Source organism: Eriocheir sinensis, chromosome 2, assembly GCF_024679095.1.
Source record: "Eriocheir sinensis breed Jianghai 21 chromosome 2, ASM2467909v1, whole genome shotgun sequence".
In the NCBI taxonomy this organism is placed as follows: domain Eukaryota; kingdom Metazoa; phylum Arthropoda; class Malacostraca; order Decapoda; family Varunidae; genus Eriocheir; species Eriocheir sinensis.
Genome location: NC_066510.1, coordinates 26,620,099 through 26,642,836, shown reverse-complemented (window position 1 = coordinate 26,642,836; position 22,738 = coordinate 26,620,099). Strand labels below are relative to the sequence as shown.

Genomic DNA, 22,738 nt, shown 5'->3' with positions numbered 1-22,738 from the left:
CACCCATTCACTTATCGCCCTTTGCCTGCTTCCTCCTCCCCTCCCTTTCCTTTAATATGTCTTCCCTCTCTCGTTCAGCTACCTTTAACTTCTTCCTTCTGTACTTTTCCTCCCCAGCTTTATCCTCTTCTACTTACCCCTCCTCCACTCGTTCAGTACCGTTACCTTCTCCTGATTAGCCATTTCTCCCTCTTTCAGCTCCGTCTCTATGCCCTAATGTCCCTACTCAACCTCTTCTGTCTTCTCCCCCTCCTCATTCCTTCCACTCCAACCAAATTCCCTCGTATAGCTCCGTACCCCACTCTCCACCTCTGCAGCTACCTCTCTTTATTTCTTCCTCCTACCCCTTATATGTTCTCTCTTTCATCCACCCTCACATTTCTACCTTTATGATATCCCTCCCTCTCTCCCTCTTCTCCTCCACTACCTCCTCCTTCCTCGTGACATTTCTAGACTCACAAACACATGCCCCCAATATTTTTTTCTCTCTCTCACCTCTATTTTACCTGTCAGTTCTCCGCTACATATGCGCTTCAACACCTTTACTCTCGTTTCTCCACCTCCACTTTATATTCTCACACCCACAGGCGGTCCTTTACAATATCGTGCACTTAATCCTACACCTCCTCATGGATAGGTTAGATTAATAGCGTATTGGCATTTACTCAAACGTGCTATTGTCCTGTTACCTCTGCATCGACCCGGCCTCTGCTCCCGCCGCCGAGGACTTCCCTAGAGAAATAAAGGGGTAATTTTCTTTGTGCAGCCCCGTAGCCCGGCAGGTGGGGTCACGTCATTACCTGTCTAAATATAGCCCGGTCCGCAAGTATTTTTGGCCTCGGTGACCAGAGACCTATTTGCATGTCACTTTTTTTCTGCTGCTGGGGTGGAGGTTTAGTGGAGGGGGTCAAAGGAGTGACTGTGTTAATCAATATGCTATCGAAAAGACTGACTGGCATGTGGATATTTTGTTCTATTTGGATTTCTTGACAATTAGGTACATGGACCATTATTACTTGTGTTCACCATCATAATCATTTAATTTGTAACTTTAGATTCACTGAGTATTAAAACCTTGCATATCCTCTATCGTATTATATTTGATGGGAGCTATTTTTCTCTTCATTCGCAAGCTCCTGTTACCGGGGTGATCTCAGGAGTTGTGGCAAGCCGTCGTGCATGGCTGCTTAATATAGGAAGGTTTTATAAAGTCTAGGACAATTTTAGACCCGCAGGTAATCGCCTACAATTAAGGTCTATATTGAGCCTCTCGGTGACTCTGGCAAGGCTGTGTTTGTTCTCCATGGTACACAACGACGGCTTCTTGATAGGGTCGTGGAGAGCAGCCAGGCCACATTGCTCACGCACATGTGGATGGAATTGCTGGAAAGAAATTGCAACATACTTTTTATCTCTAGTGTTTCAAAACTTCTAACCATAGTGTTTCACAACGGGAGATTATGATCATAGTTTTTATTTTCATTGTAAAAGGAGGTTTACTTTTCTTTCTGTATGTCCGAAGAAAAATTACCCCATTTGGAAGAAGAAGGGTTTTCCCGGATGCATCACTGCGACACAAAAAGAATCCTTCAATGTACTGACTCGAGCGTTCATGATTATTATAACAGGAAAATTCTAAAATATCATGCGTCACAATCCTGCTGGTTAACACTCACCCTGGAGGCTGCGAAGACGGGCTGGCACCATGGCGGTGTGCGTTCAAGTTCCCACAGTTACGGAAAGGAATGTCTTCTAATACATCGTAAATGTCGTTAGGCGACGTTCACAAATACTGTACAATCCCTGGCTTCATCTGGGCCTAGATAATCAAGATCACCAGTGTACACTAGATGTGGTGACCCAAAGTTCACAAGCACTAACGTCTGTCTCTTCCTAGCTCTAATATTTTCAAGATCACCTGTCTACAGTTCTCATATGTGCGGGCCATATCTTCAGAAGTACTTAACTGCATCTGTCACGCTATATCGCACAAATAGTCATTATCACGAGAGTATAGAAGGAAACATCCTCCTCACGCACTGATTACGAACACGGTGGCGAGAGATGCTGTCTGCATACCAATGATTCGAGTCGCTCCAAGCGATGGTCAACCTCTTCGAGCCGAGACTATACTGGAATCGTAGCTTTGGAATGTGATAAACTACATATTATACATTTTCTTTCTCTTGATTGAAATTAAATTCATCTTCATGCAGCAATACAGCATCGGTCAGCGAAGTGGATGAAGGGGAGGATGCGACGGTCAGTGCTTCGGGTACCGAGTCGAAGCTGACTCGTTGTGTTGCGGATATAAACACGTTGCTACCGATCAGGCTTTCGCCTCTGGTCATCAAAGATAGTAACGCTGATATCGGTAAAGTCATATAATGTTTATTTAACAATTTTCTATGCTCACTCGACTGACATCATGCATACAATGTCAGACAATTATTTGTTTCGAACAGTTCGAAATTCAGACTAAGCTATCATTGTTATTGTGAGAGGAAGTATGCTCGTTAGAAAAGAAATTACTTGTTTTCTGTCACTGCAAGGTTGTACTGGTCTATGAAGGATTTGATTTCTTTCACCATTTATTAATCAATGCATCACATAAGGAATTAATGTTGCTTATACCTGGATCCCTCCTCCTCCTCTCCCTCCTCCTCTTCCTCGTCTCCTTTGAGGCCATTCTCCTCCTCTACACCACACTCTGCCAAGTAACGCCTGAAAGGTATTATCTGAAATAAGTTGTTTTCTTGCCCTTCTTTGTCACGACTTGATTCATTAGACCATCGAGATGAATCTATTCTCTCCTGTACGTGAGTGCAAGTATAATGAGCCTCATGTTCCTGGTGGCGTTCTGATGCTTCCACTTTTCCTTGCTGTTTACTAGGAGGATTTTCAGCATTGTGGCTCTGAGGATCCCCGGTTTCCCTGGTGTGTGGTAGAGCTTCGATCGTCTTGGTTGTGTGAGGCAATGGAGGTGTTGGTGAAGGAGTAGGGGTTACATCAAGGAGAGGGGGTGTGGGAAGTGGGCCTGTAATACATGTGTTAGAAATCAGTTTCAGAAGCAATGAGGTGAATTCAATTTTTTTATGAGTTGGTTCTTGTTTACTTGTCTGTAGAGTGGTCATACCGTTGTCGTTGTGAAAAATGGTGGTGGGAGAAACGGAAAACATTGAAGATGAAGATCAGAAGGAGGAAGGGAATGATGCTGAGCAGGGGGAGGGGAAGGGGGAGGGGGAAGGGGAGGAGCCTAGTGTCATCGTTTGTGGTGGTTGGGTAGACGACGGAGTAAGCTCCATGGTTGAAAGGGGACTGGCAACGTGAGTGGTGTTAGTAGACACTGATGTAAGCTCTCTGCTGGGAGATGTAATAACTTTCCGCCTCTTCCTAATTGTCTCCTCCTCGTCGGGGTCAGACATTAAATCAAATGAGTCTATGAGATGAGTCCAGAAGCGGGTGAAGCCTCGGGTGAACCCCATACGTCGCTCGCGGGGCTGAATGGTGGCACAGAAGCCTCTGCGGAAGAGCACGTTGAAGTAGGTGTGAAAGATGAAGCTGGCGCGCCGGTTGTTGACCTTGTACAGGCAGGAGGCGAAGCGCACGTCACACGTGCAGTGACTCCTGTGGCGGGGAGAAGGACTGATGACCTCAAGGGTGTCAAGTTGAGCTAAGAATATTTACTGCAATCAAATGTCCGAGACTTGTTTGATTTATGTGGCGCGTAGACACATTTAAAAGAAATTTTATGATGTTTAGAATTTAATGCATGGAATTCATGTTCGGTTGGTAAACTAACAATATGTGCAATTGATTATATGCTTTCATTTTTGCAGGCCTACTGAGGTCATGTGTGTCATATGTGTCGAGACAGCGGTGGGTCATACAGCGGTTTGGGCGTGATGTTGATGGCCCCACGATATCGCACATAGGGCGGCAGCTGGACGGGGCACAGGTCGTGCAGGCGGCAGCAGTGGTCCACGGGCCCCCACGCCCCCAGCTCGGCCAGGTCCTCCGCCGTCTGGCCATTGCCGCACCACAGCGTACCTGAAAAATACCCGCTCTCAGTGAGCTCAGGCATGTCAAATATATTTAACTGCACTGCAAACCTCTTTTTTGTATCAAGGTTATAGTATTGTCACTTTTTCTGTCTTGGGTGCACTTGAGAAAATGAAAGCCGTGTAACATATCTACGCGATTGCATTTCAATCCATTGCTTCTACACTTCATTGTAACTCACTCAGTAAGGGAGACTGACAAGAGCATCGTATAACATCACACCCATGGAATCTAAAGTCTTACAGGCGCCCAGGTTAGGCCTCACCCGGGGAGCGGATCTGAAGCAGCGACAGAATGCTCCAGTCTGGAGGAGGGGGTTTTGGGGACTCCTCCAGCCGCAGACACTCCTGCACCACGTTCATGAACACGTCCACCGACACGAACTGCACGGCGACCTCGGCTCCTCGCCCCCACCTGGCCACTTGCTGCGCCCTCGCCTCGGGTGTCCTTCAAGGGGGGGGAGGGGATGAGGAAAGAGAAAGGTACGGCAGGAGACTTACGGCCTGGTGTGAGCAAGGAAAGGAGTGGATGGCATTCAAGGCAATATCACAAATCATATAAGAGAAACCTGCCAAGGCTCACTTGAGGCGGCCACTGAAAGTACAGGAGACGGTCTGGCCGGCCTGGGAGGTGTGTCGCAACAACACGAGCTGCTCACACACGATGAGGGAGGAGCGGAAAGAATATGCACCGCTAAATGCTCCTTGGTCTATCTTGACTCCGATGTGGCCATCCCCAACGTACCTAGTGTGCGTGAACTATAACAAAGATCTTTCGGGGTTAAAAAGGAAAAAAATCCCACGTGATGGTGCTGGAATCGTCTTACACATGACCAAATAGCAATATCTAAAGTATCACACTACTTTGTTTGGCAAAACTTATATCATAAATCAATTACGAGTAAAAATGAAGCATATCTAACACCAGCGTTAAAGTTATGAGAAAATCAATTTGATATATTTTCTATTTTATTTACTAAGGTACCTATACATACAATAGACAGTTTACCGAGGAAAACACATTCAAGTGTATACAAACATTCAGTAGACGTTTTACAATTAAGAAAATGTGTAAATGACTGAATGTTAAATGAGGTAATTGTTTTAAGGTTGTTGAATCAGCTGAAGACACTCATTGATGAATTCGCTTGATTTTCTAAAGAAATAAGGTTGGATGAATCATATAGCCCTGTTGCTTTCCACTGCCATGATGATTAAACACACCTGTTTGGCATGTGCACCGCCTGTGATGGTGAGGCCACTCCTTACCTGCGGGGACGCACGGGAACGCTCTCACGCTGCTCCCTGGCCTTGCTCTCGGGCGCCTCATTACCATGGTCGTCCTGTGAAATGGCAGGTCGTCCCTCGCCGTCTGGGTGCATGTATTGCAGGCTGTGTAGGGGGCGGTGGGCGTGGTAGCCGCTCACCGTCACCACGAGCACCGCCACCAGCGCCGCACGCCTCGCCCCGCCCGCCGCCATCCTTCCCAAGCCTCGTCTGCCAGAGTGCCAGTTGTTGTTTTCATTTCCCCTCCAAGGATGTGATTCCCGACGGTAGAGGGCATGTTCTTGTTGCTGTATTACTGAATGCTCATGTTTATTTCTATTGTCTGTTGCTTGAATGGAAATAAAACTATATTCCATAGCCTTTCGCTCATTACTTAAATAAATTAGTGACATAATAGCTCATCATAAATAAAGAGGAAGAACCTCCTCCCCCCCACACACACATACGTTTTAATTAATTTATTGTTGACCTCTGAACTTGACTTTTCCTGAAGTTCACATTATTAGTAACAAAGGTGCCTTTACTGAGCGCTATTCACGATATCTCAATAGCTACTATATGCAACGCTTGAATATATGTTAAATAATCACTAACATGATTACAAAGAAAAACGATTGTCTAATCCTATCATGGTTAGCCTTCCAGTAGTATATGTGTTTTACTACACCAAAGAGAAATTCAGTATAGAAGGTAGACTTACGTAAACCGTCATCCCCTACAAAAGTTGCTATGCATGGTTTCTACTCTCTACATTTCTCTTGAAACCATGAACGAATAATTTTGTAACGTTTATAAGAAGCTTCACGTCTCGTGCTGCAGGGCTGATCATGTTTACTGTAGCCCAGACCTTCCTCTTCTTACTCCCATCATAAATAAGTAGCCTATCCATTAACCATTACTAGTAAGTAACTACTGGTAATTTGTTTTCGGTAAATTATATTGGCACGCACAAATCTATAAACAAAAAAAGTTGCACAAGTTAAAGTGAGACGGTCCATGCATGCCTGCTGGGGTGACGCTCTACGCCTGGCTGCAGCAGTCACCAAATTGATTAAAATATCTCACAGGTTAAAATCTCTTAATAAAGATGAAATAATTAGAATTTATCAAAATATCTGATGTATGAATATTTAGAGCAGAAGATAAACTTACCAGAAATAGAAAATAGTCACTGCCAGCCTCGGTCCTCGGAGAGAGACGACCAGCACATCGCCCCCAGCGCCGCGCCGTGCCCGCCGCCTGCCCCGGGGCATCGTGCATGGTACGCACTCAACTATTGATTTCTACTCTATTATAATGCAGCTTTCTCACAGACTTATGCTTTAGGTTTTTAAGGTCTTCCTCGTGATACACATATAGGTACACAAACATGGAGAACCATGGAATGAGTATAATCACCCGTGGCCTTAGAGAGCGAAGCTTCCTCTCGGAGCAGCCTCGGTCGTCCTCCCCGAAGAGTGGTAATGGAAAATTAATCAAATAGCCTAGCATGGCCCAACCCAATACCTTAAGTATATGGCATAAATATTACTCTTATGTACCCTCACCAAACCCAAACATGTAACCTTGGAAAACAGATACTCAAACTTTCTAGCCTAGCCCGGCCAAAGAATGTCAACTAGATAAGCATGCCAGAAACATGTGATTTACAATGAAGATCTAATGCAGCACTGTATTAAATGTGTCATATACCAATGAAAAAAAATGTAGATGTTCTTTCTATTAAGTTGGCCACCTTTTGTTGTATTATCTCAAAAACTCTGCATTTGCCACGCATTTCATGTTTACCACCGCATTCCCCGCAGTCTCAATGGCCCCTTAGCCAATTTTGGTTGCGAGGGGTGAGTATCAGGGGCGTCATTTCAGATTTTATCAGCTTTCTCTCTCTCTCTTATATATATATATATATATATATATATATATATATATATATATATATATATATATATATATGGTGAGTATGGGCAAACACTAGAATAATGCAAAAAATATGAAACCCTAATCATGTGACGACAATGACCAGAGAACTTCTTAAACCTCTCATTACTTATGCCACTGTCCAGTGTCCATCAGGTCAGAAACAGCAGCTCACCTCCTGCCATATCCTACACCTGGGCTAATCTTCAGGCATCATGTCACTATGCTTGTCGTATTTTGAAGGCCGGATGGCTCAGTGGGTATTGTTTGGCATCTGACTGAAAGGTTGCAAGTTCAGCTCCAGCTCACCACGGCTTCTCTGGGAGAGAGGTTGTTCTCTCATGTAACCTTGGCAGAGCAATATGGACGTAGTTGTCTTGATTGGGGGTATCTTGACCTTTTTTATGTCATTGACAATCTTCAGGAAAGTTGATCGGCAGGTGACTAGGTCAACTAAGAAAGTCTGTGTATTGAATACTAAAAGATGTGTGGAATAGGAAAAAAAATGAAATGCAGATGAGATTAGATAGTAGGAACTTTCTGGAAAGTGCTACATTAATGTATTAGATGAGAGGAAAGAAAGATGGGAGAAAAACTTTGTAGAGAGAGTAAGGCAAATGGTTTAGTATATATAGGAATAAATATGAATATAGGATAACCATATCTACAGAATGAAGTAGAGAGGGGTTATATAGAGGATACAGTAAGGAAGTTAAAAGTATTAAAGTCCCTGGCATTGATGACACAACATCAGAAATGCTGAAATATTGGGATGCAGTTGTGGAGTGGATGTTGTCGGTATGTGATCTAGCATGGACATAGTGTAAGGTGCCAGACGACTGGAGAATAGCTATCATTGTGCCTCTGTACAAAGGAGAAGGGAGCAGGGATGATTGTAACAGCACTGTGGGATCAAACTCACTGAATTTGCCATGAAAGGTATATGGAAGGGTTTTAAAAGGGTTGATGGTGAAAATATCTGAAGGATGTGGAGCAGTCCTTGGTGGTAGCCCCCTATTTTCAAATGATACAATATTCGTGAGCAGAAAATAAGAGAATGCCACCAAGAATTGTGTATGATGAATTTGATGGAGGATGTAATAGGATAAAATTTAAAGTATGTAAATGCTGGCAAGAGTAAGGTTAATGCTGCTCCCATAGAGGACAGAAAATTCTAAAAATCATATTCTCAGGCTTTTCAATTCCTTGAGCATCAATTCGCCTCTCCAAGTACCCATTTAGTCTCCAACTAACTCCTGCTGCAATATGTTTCAAGGGGGGGGGCAACGCACCCCCTGACGGATGCCCCCATTGATTGAATGATTGATTGAATCTTTTATCGCTATTTTCATGCACACTGCTCTGTTTATGTTTCTGCATGCCTCCACAGTGAAGGTGTGGAGGCTCCATATACCCCTCCTGTGGCCCCACTATATATGATTATATACTAAAGTTCATCCTGGGCTTTTCAATTCCTGATGGACAAGCTTCATTCTTTCACTGTCTTGATTACGAGCTCTACCACTGGAACTGCTAAACCTCTTTCAATTTTCTCCTAATCATTATAAGTTGACCTGTCACTACCACTACCTTTACCATTTCCCTCATTGTTTTGCCATATTTTTCTGTTTTTTTATTTCTTTATATTTTCATGTTTCTACTTTTTTTTTACCAACTTTTTACCAACCCTTTTAACTTAACCTATCTCTACCACTACCTGAATTTTTGCCAGCATATTTTCCTCTTTTTATTATTTTCATTACCTATGTTCTTTTCTCTTTCCCCATTTATTTTCCATTGGTTATACTGACTTACCTAATTGCTCCTTTAACTGTTCACATAATTGCATTACTGTGGCGGTTATTCTCTCCTTTCATTTTTTGCCAAGTCTCTTCAGCTCTTGTTGGTTGTTATGCCTAGGACCAGACAAAGTGAGTCAAAGCAAGGCAGTTATAACATGACCTTTTTATCTTGTATATTGTTTATTCATGTTTTAAGTTTTTATTACAAAAGAAAATTCTTTGCAACTTGTTGACAAGCATTGTTTGCTGTGTCGGCACCCTTACTAAGCTTGCTCTGTTTCTGGCAAGGCTTGTCAGTATATGTTTATCTGTATTTCATGGTGGCATTGGTAATTATTTTTCTTTTATATGGGTTTATGTGTGTAACGTGTAGAGGCACAAGCTATTACTAGGGCATGTTGTACAGAGGAGTAAAAATGATAGAAAATAGAAACAGTTGGCACATCAGTGACATTTCTATCATGGCAGAGGCTGGATAAAAACAGTGATATTGTTGTTGTTTTTTATTATTGATATACAAGTGTAGTGTTCTGTGCTTAAAAGAAAGATCCAGAATCATGTGTTATTAAGCTAAAAAAATAATAATGATTATAATGATCATCGATAGCGACAAGTAAATAAAATACAGATAGAAGCAAAACCCTTCCACTCGAAAATACCTTCTAAAGTGTACATAGGAGGAATAAGAACACTAGATGAAGTGGCAATAAAGAGAAGGAAATGAGAAACTAAGTGGTCACCATCACCCAGTATGACCAGTTTGCTTACTAAAAGAATTAATAAGAGAGAAAATGATCAAAAAAGATATGGGTTAGACAAGTTTTATAATTAATGATAATCAGAAGCCAAAGTGTAAGATTTGAGTGATTCAACAAGAAACAAAACATAAAAGAGAAGAAAATGGTGTACATATATATTCATTTTAAATATGAACACTGTCTGCATAACAGTTCCTGGCATTATATATGCTATAGCAACCAAAATATCGGCAGTACTGCGACTTTGTAATGTGACATCGGTCGATACATTTGGGTAGTCTGCGTTGCAACCACTGACACAAAAGAGAGCGAGGAGTGACTGAAACTTACAGGCTTCTGAACAAAATTATTCGTTGTTCCTTGCAACAAGATGAACTGTACTGGGATTGCGTCAAGAACTCTACGAAATTTATCTCACGAGCTGGACGGACTTTAGTAATCCTTCATAATTTCTTTGCAAGTGAGCTAAGAACAAGGAAACAAAATAATGCTAGTTTTCTTTTAAAGAAAATAGTGCATATTATAAAGAAATTAATAGGTCCTCTGTTTAAGTAGAACTCTTGATATGCTGAAGAGTATTGATTAGAATAAAAGTCAGCTGAATGAATTAATTAGCTAAGTGCTGACAAGGCTACAGATTATATCAGCATCTGTATGTTATTAGTCTCCTTCTTCTCCTCTTCTGAAAGAACACATGGTGGTGGTGGCAAGGTGAGGAGAATTGAGGGGATGTTTGTTCCAAAAACTTTTTTTAACAACAATCACATTCTGAGGTGGGATAAGGATTGTGATGATGAAAAAGTAAGTCGGGCAAGATTGCCTTAATTCTCTTCTCATCTATCCATCCATCCAGCTATGCATCCACCCCTCCGTCCGTCTGTTCATCAAATGAAGTCTAACTCAGGATAGAATTGAAAACAAAACATCAGGGTAGAATGTGGATGTCGTGGGCATTGATTTGTAGCAATATATTTATAGGATGCATTTTACTCCTCCTCCTCCTCCTCCTCCTCATCTTCTTCTTCCTCCTCCTCCTCCTCTTCCTCCTCTCCTTGTTGAACCTCTTGCTCGTCAGAATTCCAGTGCTGAGTGCCTGGGGGGGGGCGGTAACCGGAGTAGTTGTGCGGGAGAGCGTTCTGTGCGAAGAACTTGGAGTAGTCCTTGGTGGCCTTCTTGGGTTTGACGAACTCGCGAACCTGAGGAAGGATGAGAGAGATAAATTTATAGAAGAAAAAGGGAGACGAGGCAAAATAGGGGACATATGTAAAGAAGGTACCATGCTTATGTGTACTGTCATACTCTGAATAATTGCTCTTGTATTTATTTATAAGATTTAATGAACACATGAACTTGGGTTGAGTATAGATCAGAAGAGGTGGAAGAAAAAGTTGGTGTGATAATATATTCCTTCACACAACTTAATTCCATGTGTATTTATTGGTGTATACTTATTTTAGTGTGTTCGTATATTTATTCACTGATTTAATGACAAGGAAATGAGACGAGAAAAAATTGTGGCAGAACTGGGACATGAGTAAAGAGATTGTAAAATATAATTCCTAACACACCTCGGCCATGTACTTACCTCCATCAGTGGTTCTTCAGAGGTACCCCTAGGAGGCCACTTATCGTCCCCTCGTCGCCGGACCGGCTGGCTGATCTTGAAGGCGGGCTGGGATGTGACAATCTGTGGGGAGAAAGGAAAAATGTGAAGGATCAAGAAATGAGTGATGATTCTCCTACCTCCTACAGTATTTGACGACAGGAGGACGACAGGAGGCTCTGGAGGTTAGGTAAGTGAATCAGTCATGTTCTCCTTGATTCTGTTTAATTTGTCTGCTTTATTCCTTGTATGTTCTATCCCGTGTAACCTCTTATTACTTACGACACATGTGGGAGCAAAGGAGATCCCGCAGTCTTAGTAAGGGGGTATTATGTGTTTCTCTTTAATTAAGCCTCTTTGTGAATTATGTTTTGTGCCTCGTGTGTGAAGTCTCGTGGTGTTTTTATGAAGTACTACATGTATGGGAGGAAAGAAAGTCTCACAGGCTTACCTAGTGTGTGGATTGTGTTTTGTTTGAGACCTTTTTGTTATGTACGCTTTGCTCATCACTTGTGCTGCCTGAGGTGTGATTTATTCTGGAATCTTGGCGAAGGATTATTCCTGTGTGAGAGGCTTGGATGTGGCAGGACTGGTAAGTTCACGGAATATGATTGGTAGGGGTTTCAGTTTATGTTGGAATTATTTTATTTTCTGCTTTATGTCCCTTTTCTTCATGTATGCCATTTTTCTTGCTCTTTGATTGTTGGGGTTTTACTGATATTAGAGGTATGCTTATTAATCTCCTTGCATATGCTGTGATTTACTGTTATTTATGTGTATGGTTCCTTGGTTAAGATAGGCACCATTGTTTATTTTACCATTCATTTTTGTATGCTTCTGTTTTTTTTTTCATTTGAGGCTTATTTTATATCAGTTAGTAATTTTTTATTTGTTTCTTAATTTTAAGCTATCCCTCATAAGTGTTATGCTTAAGGCAACCCTGACCCCATTTTCCCTTAATTTTAGAGTAGCCCTCTTAAACCTCACCCCCAGCAACCCTAACCCCATTTTCTTTCAGTACCTCTTCCATTAAACCATTGTTCTTCTCTCCATTAACATCCCCTAACTTAAAACAAAATCCTAACCCTTATTTATATATCTCAAGAATAAGTGAATGTATATGTTTTAAATTTAAGGCAACTCCCTTTTAAATGTTCTTCACTGTTTCTGTTCATATAAAAAACATGTTCTTTTCAGGTTTAATGAATTAGATTTTTAGGATGTGGATATTTTTACTTGTTTAACTTTTTTATGCCAATTTTTAACTTTGCCTATTTCACTTTTTTGCCAATTTTTGCTTGTTTTTGCTTGTGAATAATTGATTTCACCTTTTCTTTTATACTTTATTTGCATGCATGTGTAGCAGATATCCACCAATTATGTTGCACTGTACACTATATGGATGATTTATTTAGAGATCCTTACTTTAGGTTTTTTGTTTGAATTTACAGATGTATTTTTGTGGGCAGTTAATGCTAGGTGAGTGTTTTTTATATATTTGCTTTTTTTCAGGTTTAAATGGCTTTATTACCGTTCAGGTGATTTATTAGTTACTTGACAGATTTATTCACTGGTAATTATATCATTTTTGGAGGTGAAAATTAGGGCAATAGGTGATTTTTTTTTCGCTTGGAAGTCAGGATTCATGATTCTTTGTGTTGTCTTCCTGTGAACTGATTTATTGATTCCGTATGCAATTTTGATATCAGCCAATGTATATAGCTTTTTTTATTACAGAAGGATTTTTCTATTGCTGATATGTGAAATTAATATAGAAACAAAATCATATAGGAAACACAAGTAATAGCCTAGTGCATGTGCAGGGATGGATGGATGGTAGAGAGAGAGAGAGAGAGAGAGAGAGAGAGAGAGAGAGAGAGAGTTGTATTATAGTATTAGGCGAAGCGAGAGAAAGACAGGGGCGCTGCACTGTTTGTGAGCCATAAGGTTTACACTCACTCATTCCCGCCACTTCGTTACCCACTCCATTAGTCAAGGACAGAAGGCGGAGAGCTAGTGGTGGCAAGTTTTGTTTGTTTTCCAATTGTGTTTCCTTGTTTATGCTTCTTCGTCCTCTTCCTCCTCCTCCTTCTCCTACTTCACCTCCTCCTCCTCCTTGTCTTTTGAGATAGATAAACGTAGATAGAGCTAGAGATAGATATAGAAACAGAGATAAAGATAATGAGAGAGAGAGAGAGAGAGTGAGACGCAATATTGTGCCCAACACGTCCATTTCATTCAACAATCAGGTCGGCTTTGGGTGTGTTGTGTGTGTTGTTTATAACAATATTATTACTTCAAGAGGATGAGTCTCTCTCTCTCTCTCTTTCTCTCTCTCTCTCTCTCTCTCTCTCTCTCCAATTGTTCCTCCATCTCTCCGCCTTCCTTTCTCAATGTCGCAGCCTCCCCCCTCCCCTTTTTTTCTCTCCCTTCCTGATTCCTCCCTCTTCCCCTCTTCCCCAACGCTCTGCCACCTGTTTCTTCACACCATTCACGTGCACACCTCTCCTCTCGCATCCCTCTCCCTCTCCGGACAAAAAAAGTAAGCGAGGCAGAAGGGGAGGGAGAGCGGGAAAAAAATAAACCCTTCCTTCTTTCGGGTAAATTACGTTTGGGAGTCCGGCAAAAGAAAGGACGGTTAGCCTCGTTACTAGTTGGTTATTTCCAGGTCGTCTCTCCCTGTAGGTATTCGGTGTTTTGTTGGTCGGTGTTTTTGAGGACTTCTGATCGTGTTCCCAAGAGTGGTGGTGTTTGTCGTGTTCGTCTGTGGTTCTTCCGGGTGTGCTGTATTATATTAAAGGAGAAAGGGTTGGAGAAAGTGGAATAATACGTACAATGAAGAGTTAGAGGAGGAGGAGGAAGAGGTAGACGGATAATTAGAAGGGAAGGCAGTTTGATTTGACCGGTTGATTTGATTCGATTTGTTTTGTTTTAGGTTTTAAAGGAACATTGAGGAACTTGTTGAAAATGATCGTGTTATGACAGGATTTGATTGTCTTTTATAATATCACGTATTCAGTGTTTGTGTCCCATTTGTTTAGTGATTCAAGGAGCTCGCCCAAGAGAGAGAGAGAGAGAGAGAGAGAGAGAGAGAGAGAGAGAGAGAGAGAGAGAGAGAGAGTTTTGTAGCGAGTATTCAGCGGTATTGATGTAATTTCGGTGTTCTCGTCCGTGGAGTTTGTCGTGTATCAAGGATTCCCGGATGTGTTGTGGATGGTGAGTGTAAAAAGGGGCACTATTGACGCCACTGTGTGTTACCGAGAGCATTGACGGACCCGAAGATTGCGTTTTTTAGGGGATTTAAGATTTCTTTTTTCATCATTTATTTTCATTTTTTTGTGCTCCATTTTTGTAGGGATTCACCTCAATTTTTTTTCGAGCGGGCTTTTTTTCATTATTGTTTTCTTAATTTTATGCCTTTGAACTGTCTTTTGCTGTAAGAAAAAAACAACAACTAGTAACTAGAGAACTAAGAAATAACGGTCAAATAATTCGAGGCGATTCAGTATAAACATCAGCAGGAATTTTTTTTTTTTTTTGCTAATGGAATTATCTACCAGCAAAATTAGTTAATGTGAGGACGATCAATTCCTTTAACTAAAGATCTAAGTGACCGTTACTGTGTTGCCTCAGGAGTGAACTGAATGGTGTCATGTGTACGCACAAGTGTTAGAATTCTCTTCCGCAGGTCACTGACGTGTTTGTCCAATTAACTCAATCACTGAAACAGGCAGCCTCATTGTAAGCTGATCAGGAGGCTTTCTATTGCCTTCCCTTCTAATTTCCCGTCTTCCTCTTCTTCCTTTAACTCCTCCGCCTCCTCCTCCCCTTCTTCTAACCCTTCCTCCTCCTCTTCCTTAGGCTTTATACTACGCTTCATCTTCATATCTCATTCCACAATCATCAGGCAAACTATGAATGCAATGATTTATTTATACACTCTCTTTTGGAGGAAAAATAAAATCATATGTTGGACACGGTCTCAGGTTACAGTACGATGATAATATATATAAATAAGCAAATGTTTAAAGCACAAGAGTGAGGTGAAAGAGGGGCGATGAAAAAGAGAAGAAGATAAAAAGAGATGAAGATATTAAAGAAAGAATGCCATGAGAAAAAGGGGAGTTCCCGGAATCATCCCGAGCAATTTGAGAAGACAAATATGAAGTGTTGAAAAATGAGTTACTTATTTAAAGAGATAAAAGAAAGAGAAGGGGACGTGCACAATGAAAGCTAAAATTAAGGTCGAGTATATGAAGAGCCGGAGAGAGAGAGAGAGAGAGAGAGAGAGAGAGAGAGAGAGAGAGAGAGAGAGAGAGAGAGAGAGAGAGAGAGAGAGAATGAGGTTTGATAAGAAAGCTTTTATATCTGGCTTATTACACGCAGCGAGCTTATTATCGTACCCTGCTCTCTCTCTCTCTCTCTCTCCCGTCCTTTGATCTTTCTGTTTCGTTTCTTTTTTTCTTTTTTTTCTCTTCGTTTTTGGTCTTCTTTGTCTCTGGTGTATTTCCTTTCCATGTTTTCACAGTTGTCTGCTTTTACGAAGAGGAGGAGGAAAAGGAGGAGGAGGAGGAGGAAGAGGAGGAGGAGGAGGAGGAGGAGGAGGAGAAGAAAAAAAAGAAAAGAAAAAAGAAGAAGTAGTAGAAGAAGAAGAAGAAGAAGAAGAAGAAGGAAATGAAAATAAGGAAGAGGAGAATGAACAGGAGGAGAGAGAGAGAGAGAGAGAGAGAGAGAGAGAGAGAGAGAGAGAGAGAGAGAGAGAGAGAGAGAGAGAGAGAGAGAGAGAGAGAGAGAGAGAGATGAAAAGAAGAAGGAGAAGAAGAAGTCGAAGAAGGAACGTAGAAAAGTTTGAGGTGGATAATTAGGAAATGGGAAGAAGTCGATGAAAAAATACTAAATGAAAGAAACGACAAAAAACGCACAAGGAAAGGCATTGCACGTGGAAAGAAGAAGAAGAAGAAGAAGAAGAAGAAGAAGAAATAGGAGATGACGACGATGATGAAAAACAGAAGAAAGCGACGAGAAGGAAAAAAAAAAAAATCAGAAAACAAAATTATAAACAGAAACAGTAAAAAACAGAAAACAGGTGAAATAAGACAACTTGATAGCAAAGGAACGAGGTATACAGGTGTTATCGCGCCAGCTACACTACCCTCACTTTCCTCTCACGTCAGTACACCCAAGACACCCTATACACAATTTGTCAAACTTTCCCTCACGCCGCGACTCCCAAGAATCTTATGATTGCTCAACCCTCTCCATTCTTTTCTTAGGCTTCCTTCTCGTAACCCTTCCTCTGTTATTGATCCCACCTTTAGGCCTATATAATTATTTAGACATATCCTGTACTACGCCTTATTTTCCTACCTCTCCCTCCTCTCCTTTCCTCTTGTTCCCTCTCTTCTATCATTATATTCCTTTCCTTCGGTTTCCTTCCTTCCTCTCGCTTTACTCTTTCCTTCCTTCCCTTCTCTACTTTCTTTCTTTCTTCTTTCTCTAACTCCCATTCTTTTCCCTTTCCCACCTTTCACTCCCTTCTAACCTTCCCTTCGTTTCTTCTTTTCCCCTAATTCCCATTCTTTTCCCTTTCCTACCTTTCACTCCCTTCCAACCTTCCCTTCGTTTCTTCTATTCCTCTGTAATTCCCTATCTTTCCTCTTTAACTTTTTCCTATTACTTATTCCCTTCGTTCCCTTCCTATCTGTTCATTCTCCTCTCTCTTTGCCTTCTTAATTCCTGTGCTTGTTCACCCTCCCTCCCTCCTTTCCTCTTCTCATTATTTCCCCTCCTCTCCTCTCTCCCTCCTTCCTTCCTTCTTCCCTTTACCCCCCTCTTCCCTACTCCCTCCCTCCCTGCCACCCTTCCTCCCATAGTCCTCTCCCTCCCTCCCTCCTTCCTCTTCTCCCGTTTTTCCCCTCCTTCCCTCTCTCTTTCCTTCCCTCCTCCTCCTTCCCTTTTTCCCCTCAGCCCCTCAATCCCCACTCTCACCTTCCCTCCCTCCCTCTTTCTTTCTCCCTCCCGCCTCTCCAACCCTTTTTCCCCTCTTCTCCCTCTCTCATTTGCTTACCATGCCTTGTGGATTGTTCCCTTCTTTAAACTTGAAGCCCGAGGGGTAGGTGGTGGTCATGTTCTGCGCATTTTCCCCCTGTGGACAAAAGGAAAAGCAAATCAGATGAGATATATAAACATCCTCCACCATAAACTTACACACACAAAAAAAGGAAAAGTGAGTGCTATCGAATTTTGGTGTAATGGCGTTATCATATTGGAGTTGGTTCTATACACACATACATACACACGGTTTTGCATGTTTCTGGATTTGTTTAAGCGTGTTTAGTTGACAGCTTAGTAAATTTGTGGAGGTTGTGTTTTTATTTTATTGCGGATTATACAAAACTGCGTAGCTTTAACGGAGGCTGTCATGGTGGTGGTGGAGGCGGCGGCAAGTTTTTGCAGATAGGCTAAGCCAAATTAGCACGTCACTCGTTTAATTATGAATGCTGCTCATGGCTAATTATTATTATTATTATTATTTTTATTACTATTATTATTATTATTATTATTATTATTATTATTATTATTATTATTATTATTATTATTATTACTATTACCATTACTAATATTATTGTTATTATCGTTATTAATTTGGTTTTATTATTATTTATATTGCTGTTTTTAATGTATATTGTTTTTAAAATGTTCCTACTTTGCTGTGCTTGTCTGTGTGGGAGTCAGCGGCAGCGGGATTCGAGGCGGGTTCCGTCAGTCAAGGTTGACATACTCAACAGGCTACTTGGAGGCCACGGCATCGGCCGTCTTCTTTCTCTCACTCGTAAACGCTCCAGGCGAAGGGAAGGCGACCTGAGAGGACGGAGTACGCCTTCAGGAGGACACGGGTCTGGATCGTTACATGTTTTAGTGGTGATGACGTTTTTACTTTTGCTCGGTACCACAAAATAATTATATGTGCATTTCTTAGGAAAGCGTCGCCTCATCATGTTTGGTACTTATTGCCGCAGAAGAGCGTCACGGAGCGAATGTTTCTTCCCCTCTGCTGGCAATGCGGCAGAATAGTCTTGCTGTTTTTGCGTGTGACAGGAGCGTGTTGCGGCTTCCTCGTCACTCGTGGGGTATAAGAAGATTGTCCAGATTTGGTACGCGTCTGACGTGTATTTCTATATGTTTTTTGTTCATATTTTTGTTTTTTAAGTGTGTGTGTGGGGGCGCGCTCGCGCACGTAGTGTGCGATGTGTGTGTGTGTGTGTGTGTGTGTGTGTGTGTGAGGGGGGTGTATGTGGGTGTGGGGGGGGGTGGTTGTGGGTGTGTGGGTAGGTGTGGGTGCGTGCGTCGGTGAGCGCGCTCAAATTATAAGGTCGGAGGCACTTGCCCCACCGCGGCTGGGCGTCTGCAGACGCATAGATCGATCATGAGATCTAATAAAGACTGCGTGATCGTGCTCCTCCGTGTTATATATATATATATATATATATATATATATATATATATATATATATATATATATATATATGTATATATATATATATATATATATATATATATATATATATATATATATATATATATATATATATATATTGCAAGGAGGTATGGCGTCATAATCATTGGTTCTGTTCGCAGCCGAGCAAGATATCCCACAGTTTTTCCTAAAATGGCTGCATGGTTGATGATGGCCGAATTTAGGTTAGTTAGTCATATTGGTTACATTCCTCTTGCCAACATTTTCACTGGCAGGGCACCGTGACTCCAAATATACCCTAGTAGTGTACACGGCTGCACCAGGAAATGTGTGTGTGTGTGTGTGTGTGTGTGTGTGTGTGTGTGTGTGTGTGTGTGTGTTCTTTTCTGTCGTTCATGTTCAGTACTAAGTATAGTAACGCAAACTACAGGTGTATTTCTGGTGTTGAAGAGTGGCTAAAAAGGCATTAAGTTAGATAATTTTAGACTTAACAACTAAAAACTACATAGTAGTGCATTGTCTATTCTATTTCTATTATATCTGTCATAGCAGCACCCGGACGAGTACCAGACTAGAGCTATGACTAGAGTTTCAGCAGTCAGCACTCAGCACCAGTGTGAGCGTTTAGCGGCCCAGTGGCGGCTGGGCGTGCATGTCTTGCTGGCCGGGGGTGTGGGTGAGTCATGCCATGCCAAGATGCTGCTTCTGCGGCGTGCTGGGCTGGTGCTTGGCTAGGCTAGGAGAGGGGGGCGGGAGGGAGCGTGGCGTTACTGGGCATGGACAGGGTTAGTGGTGGCGTTAGGAATGGCTCGGCGTGGCTCAGCTCTCATTACCTTCGGAGGCCACTCTCCATGGACGGCAGAGTAGGCATTAGTATACCCGGGGGGGACTTCGGGGTTGTCGCCGTTCGTAAGGGTATTAATAGCAGTTCGAGGTGGAGCGTCCTGATGAGGAGCACCTTGTGGGGCCGCTTGTCCGGGCTGCTGGGCACCAACAACTTTTTTGGGCTTTTGAGCTTTCTTTGTCTTAGCTCCCTTTTTGGGTTTGGGCTGAAGCGTCTGCTGCTGGGGAGCCGCGACTTGCTGGAAAGGGGCCTTTGGGGGCTGTGGCATGATCTGGGGAGATACCTGTTGTCGGGGCTGTTGAGGGGGAGTCTGGGGTTGTGGGGCTGGTTTAGGGGGAGCTTGTTGCTGTGGGGCTGGTTTAGGGGGAGCCTGTTGTTGGACTGGTTTAGGGGGAGCTTGTTGGACTGGTTTAGGGGGAGCTTGTTGGTGGACTGGTTTAGGGGGAGCTTGTTGTGGGGCTGGTTTAGGGGGAGCATATTGTGGGGGTGTTTCGGGGGCGGCGTTTTGTTGGGGTTGCTGTGGAGGGATTTCTGGGTGTCCATTCTGTTGAGGGAATTGTGATTGTGGGGGGTTTTGAGGGGCGTTGTGTGCCTGGGGGGGCCACTTGGGTCTCGGGGCCTGTTGTTGGGGCGGCCACTGGGGAGTACCCTGCTGCTGGGGCTGTTGTGGGGGCCATTGTTGGGCGGGTTGTTGTTGCGGGGGCCATTGCTGGGTTACTTGTTGGGGTTGTTGTGGGGGCCATTCAGCGTTAGATTGTTGCGGTTGCTGTGGGGGCCATTGTTGTTGTTGGGGTTGTTGGGGTGGCCATTGGGGCTGGGGAGCCTTTTGGGGTGCGAATTGTTGTTGTTGCTGGGGTGCGAACTGCTGCTGTTGGGGAGTGCTCTGGGGCTGTGTCATGTTCTGTTGGGGCTGGGGAGAGTAGGGAGCAGGTGTAGCGTTTTGGGTGGCTAAGGGAGGCTGGGCAGCAGGTTTAGAGAAGGGTGAAGCAAAAGGTGTCGGGGTGGCGTTTTTAAGGCCATGAGGAAGTTGAGCATTGGCGGGTCCGAAAGTAGAAGGCTTTGCATCCTGCTGAGGTTGTCCGGGCGCGTGGAACTGTTTGCCGACGACCGGGCCGTGCTGAGAGAAAGAAGAGGTTTGCTGCGTGACATGGTACTGCTGCTGAGTTTGTTGCTGTGGCTGCTGGTATTGCACAGCCTCACTCTGCTGAGAACCGGACACACGGGTCTCATAACGCTGCTGGACTTGGTAACTCTGTTTGACCGTCCTGGTGGAGGAGGCTACCTGCTGGTGCTGCTGCTGATGGTGCTGCTGCTGCGTGCTCGTCTGTTGCTGCTGGAAGTGTTGCTGTTGCGCTTGCTCCATTTTGCCTGTTGGAAAATGCTTCACTGATTTCCTGCTCTCACGCTCACGCCAAGCATTGTTAGTTAGAGTACCTATATTTCTTGCAATCTATCTTCTTCACAAAGGAAAATACTACACTTGTATATATATTCCTACTCTATCATATAAACATGTCTGTATTAATATCATGGCCACACCTGTGCCAGGGACCAAGGGTTGCCGAGCCAGCGCGCCGCAGGGAGGGGCTGCGTGCAGTGCCTCCCCTTGGTTAGGTCAAGCAGGGCTGTGTTAGGTTCCCGCCGCGCCCCATCGCCTCCACCACGATGATTTGACTAATGTTAATCTTATCCTCTCATTCGATGAATCTTTGGTGCAACTTTGTGAACGTTAAGAATTTTGCAAGGTAGTCACAGGGCTTGTTTTTAGTTATTGATTTATTTGTATTCAGTACAATGATGGTGACTTGTATTGGTCTTAATTCTTATTCTAGATAGATGTATTTGGCAATTACTTGGGCAGTCTTTGCGTTCGAAAACATTTCAACTGTCCAGTAGCTAATCCTTTTCGGGAAGCATAATAACTTTTTCTACTGTTGCTTCTGTGATGCAGTCTTAATTAACGCAGCTCCAATTACTGAAGCGTAGAATTAAGCACAAATAAATCGTCCAGTCTTATTATGGAGGACAATTATAAATGGCTACTCTTAATGTGGTTCAGCCAGTGCGCAATCTACCCTCTACTTAAGGAGTGGAACGCTGACTTCATTGAGTTATATATCCAATGCCTTTTTATATTTGAAAGAGTAATGGGATGTGATTATGGTTGAGTCTGTACGCAAAACAAACTTTGAAACGGAGAGGAGCATTTATCTCCTCCCAGGCGAATATTATTGTCTCTTTTTGAGTAACAGTAATACTTCACTGAGGATGGAGTCTGTTCTGGTCCAGGTCGTGGGCAGGACAAGTTCTGTTCACGGAAAGAAAATAACTCGTCGCATTACATTTTCTTTAGCGTTGTATCATTTTTTTTATCGGGGACTATAACAAGTGACTTTTTGATGCTATTCTGGGCTAGTTTCTGTGTAAGACAAGTCGAGAGAAACATATGCCTAGTCCCATTATATTCACCTTATCGTTTTATCTTTTTCATTGGAACAGTAATAAGTGGGTTCTTTTTATGCTATTCTCGTTCAGTTTCTACGTAAGACAAGTTCAGAGAAACATTCGCTTAGCCCAATAACATTCTCTTTAGTGTTTGATCTTTTTAATTGGAACGGTAATAAGTGGGTTCTTTTTATGCTATTCTGGTCTGTTTTCTACGTAAGGCATGTTGATAAAAGCATTTAACTCGTCATATTGCATTCTCTTTTGTGTGTTATCTTTTCTAATTGGAACAGTAATAAGTAGCTGCTGTTTGATTCTATTTTGGTTCAGTTTCTACGTAAGACATGTTGAGAAAGGCATCTAACTTGTCGCTTTACATTTACTAGTGTTGAATTGCTTTTAATGAGGAACATAAATAAGTGACTTTTGTTTGGTGGTATTCCGGTCCAGTTTCTACGTAAGGCAAGGTCTGTTACGTAAAGCAAGTCGAGAGATTCAAATCGTCGTTATTTATATTCACTAGTGTTTTATCCTTTTCTTTGAG

At 42.6% G+C, this 22,738-nt stretch overlaps 3 protein-coding genes across 4 annotated transcripts in view; 1 reads left to right on the top strand and 2 right to left on the bottom strand.

Moving 5' to 3' along the window:
- Positions 1 to 2,371: 2,371 nt before the first annotated feature.
- Positions 2,372 to 5,558, bottom strand: LOC127001910 (uncharacterized). Its single transcript, XM_050867145.1, has 5 exons — positions 5,331 to 5,558; positions 4,645 to 4,806; positions 4,328 to 4,509; positions 3,891 to 4,050; positions 2,372 to 3,627 (listed from the first exon to the last, which is right to left on the bottom strand). The coding sequence occupies exons 1-5, from the start codon at positions 5,540 to 5,542 to the stop codon at positions 3,192 to 3,194; spliced, it is 1,152 nt and encodes a 383-aa protein (XP_050723102.1). The 5' UTR covers positions 5,543 to 5,558; the 3' UTR covers positions 2,372 to 3,191.
- A 3,997-nt stretch (positions 5,559 to 9,555) lies between these two features.
- The window catches only part of LOC127001894 (tau-tubulin kinase 1-like), a 79,463-nt gene continuing 66,280 nt past the window's right edge, over positions 9,556 to 22,738 (bottom strand). For both annotated transcript variants that reach the window (XM_050867130.1, XM_050867137.1), the window contains exons 4-6: positions 17,496 to 17,573; positions 11,411 to 11,512; positions 9,556 to 11,021 (exon numbers count right to left, since the gene is read on the bottom strand). In XM_050867130.1, coding sequence (XP_050723087.1) covers positions 10,812 to 11,021; positions 11,411 to 11,512; positions 17,496 to 17,573 — 390 coding nt within the window. In that variant the 3' untranslated portion in view covers positions 9,556 to 10,811. The remainder of the gene's footprint in view (positions 11,022 to 11,410; positions 11,513 to 17,495; positions 17,574 to 22,738) is intronic.
- The window catches only part of LOC127001882 (uncharacterized), a 102,880-nt gene continuing 91,617 nt past the window's right edge, over positions 11,476 to 22,738 (top strand). The window contains exon 1 of the mRNA XM_050867099.1: positions 11,476 to 11,618. The gene's annotated coding sequence lies outside the window, so the exon portion shown is untranslated. The remainder of the gene's footprint in view (positions 11,619 to 22,738) is intronic.

Bases quoted from the DNA above. Each gene is read 5' to 3' on its own strand.
- LOC127001910 (XM_050867145.1), bottom strand. From the start codon at position 5,542: ATGGCGGCGGGCGGGGCGAGGCGTGCGGCGCTGGTGGCGGTGCTCGTG. The intron at 4,807-5,330 runs GTAAGGAGTGGC...CACGCACACTAG, and splicing joins GTTCCCGTGCGTCCCCGCAG to GTACGTTGGGGATGGCCACA. The intron at 3,628-3,890 runs GTATGACCCACC...TCCCCGCCACAG, and splicing joins AACATCACGCCCAAACCGCT to GAGTCACTGCACGTGTGACG.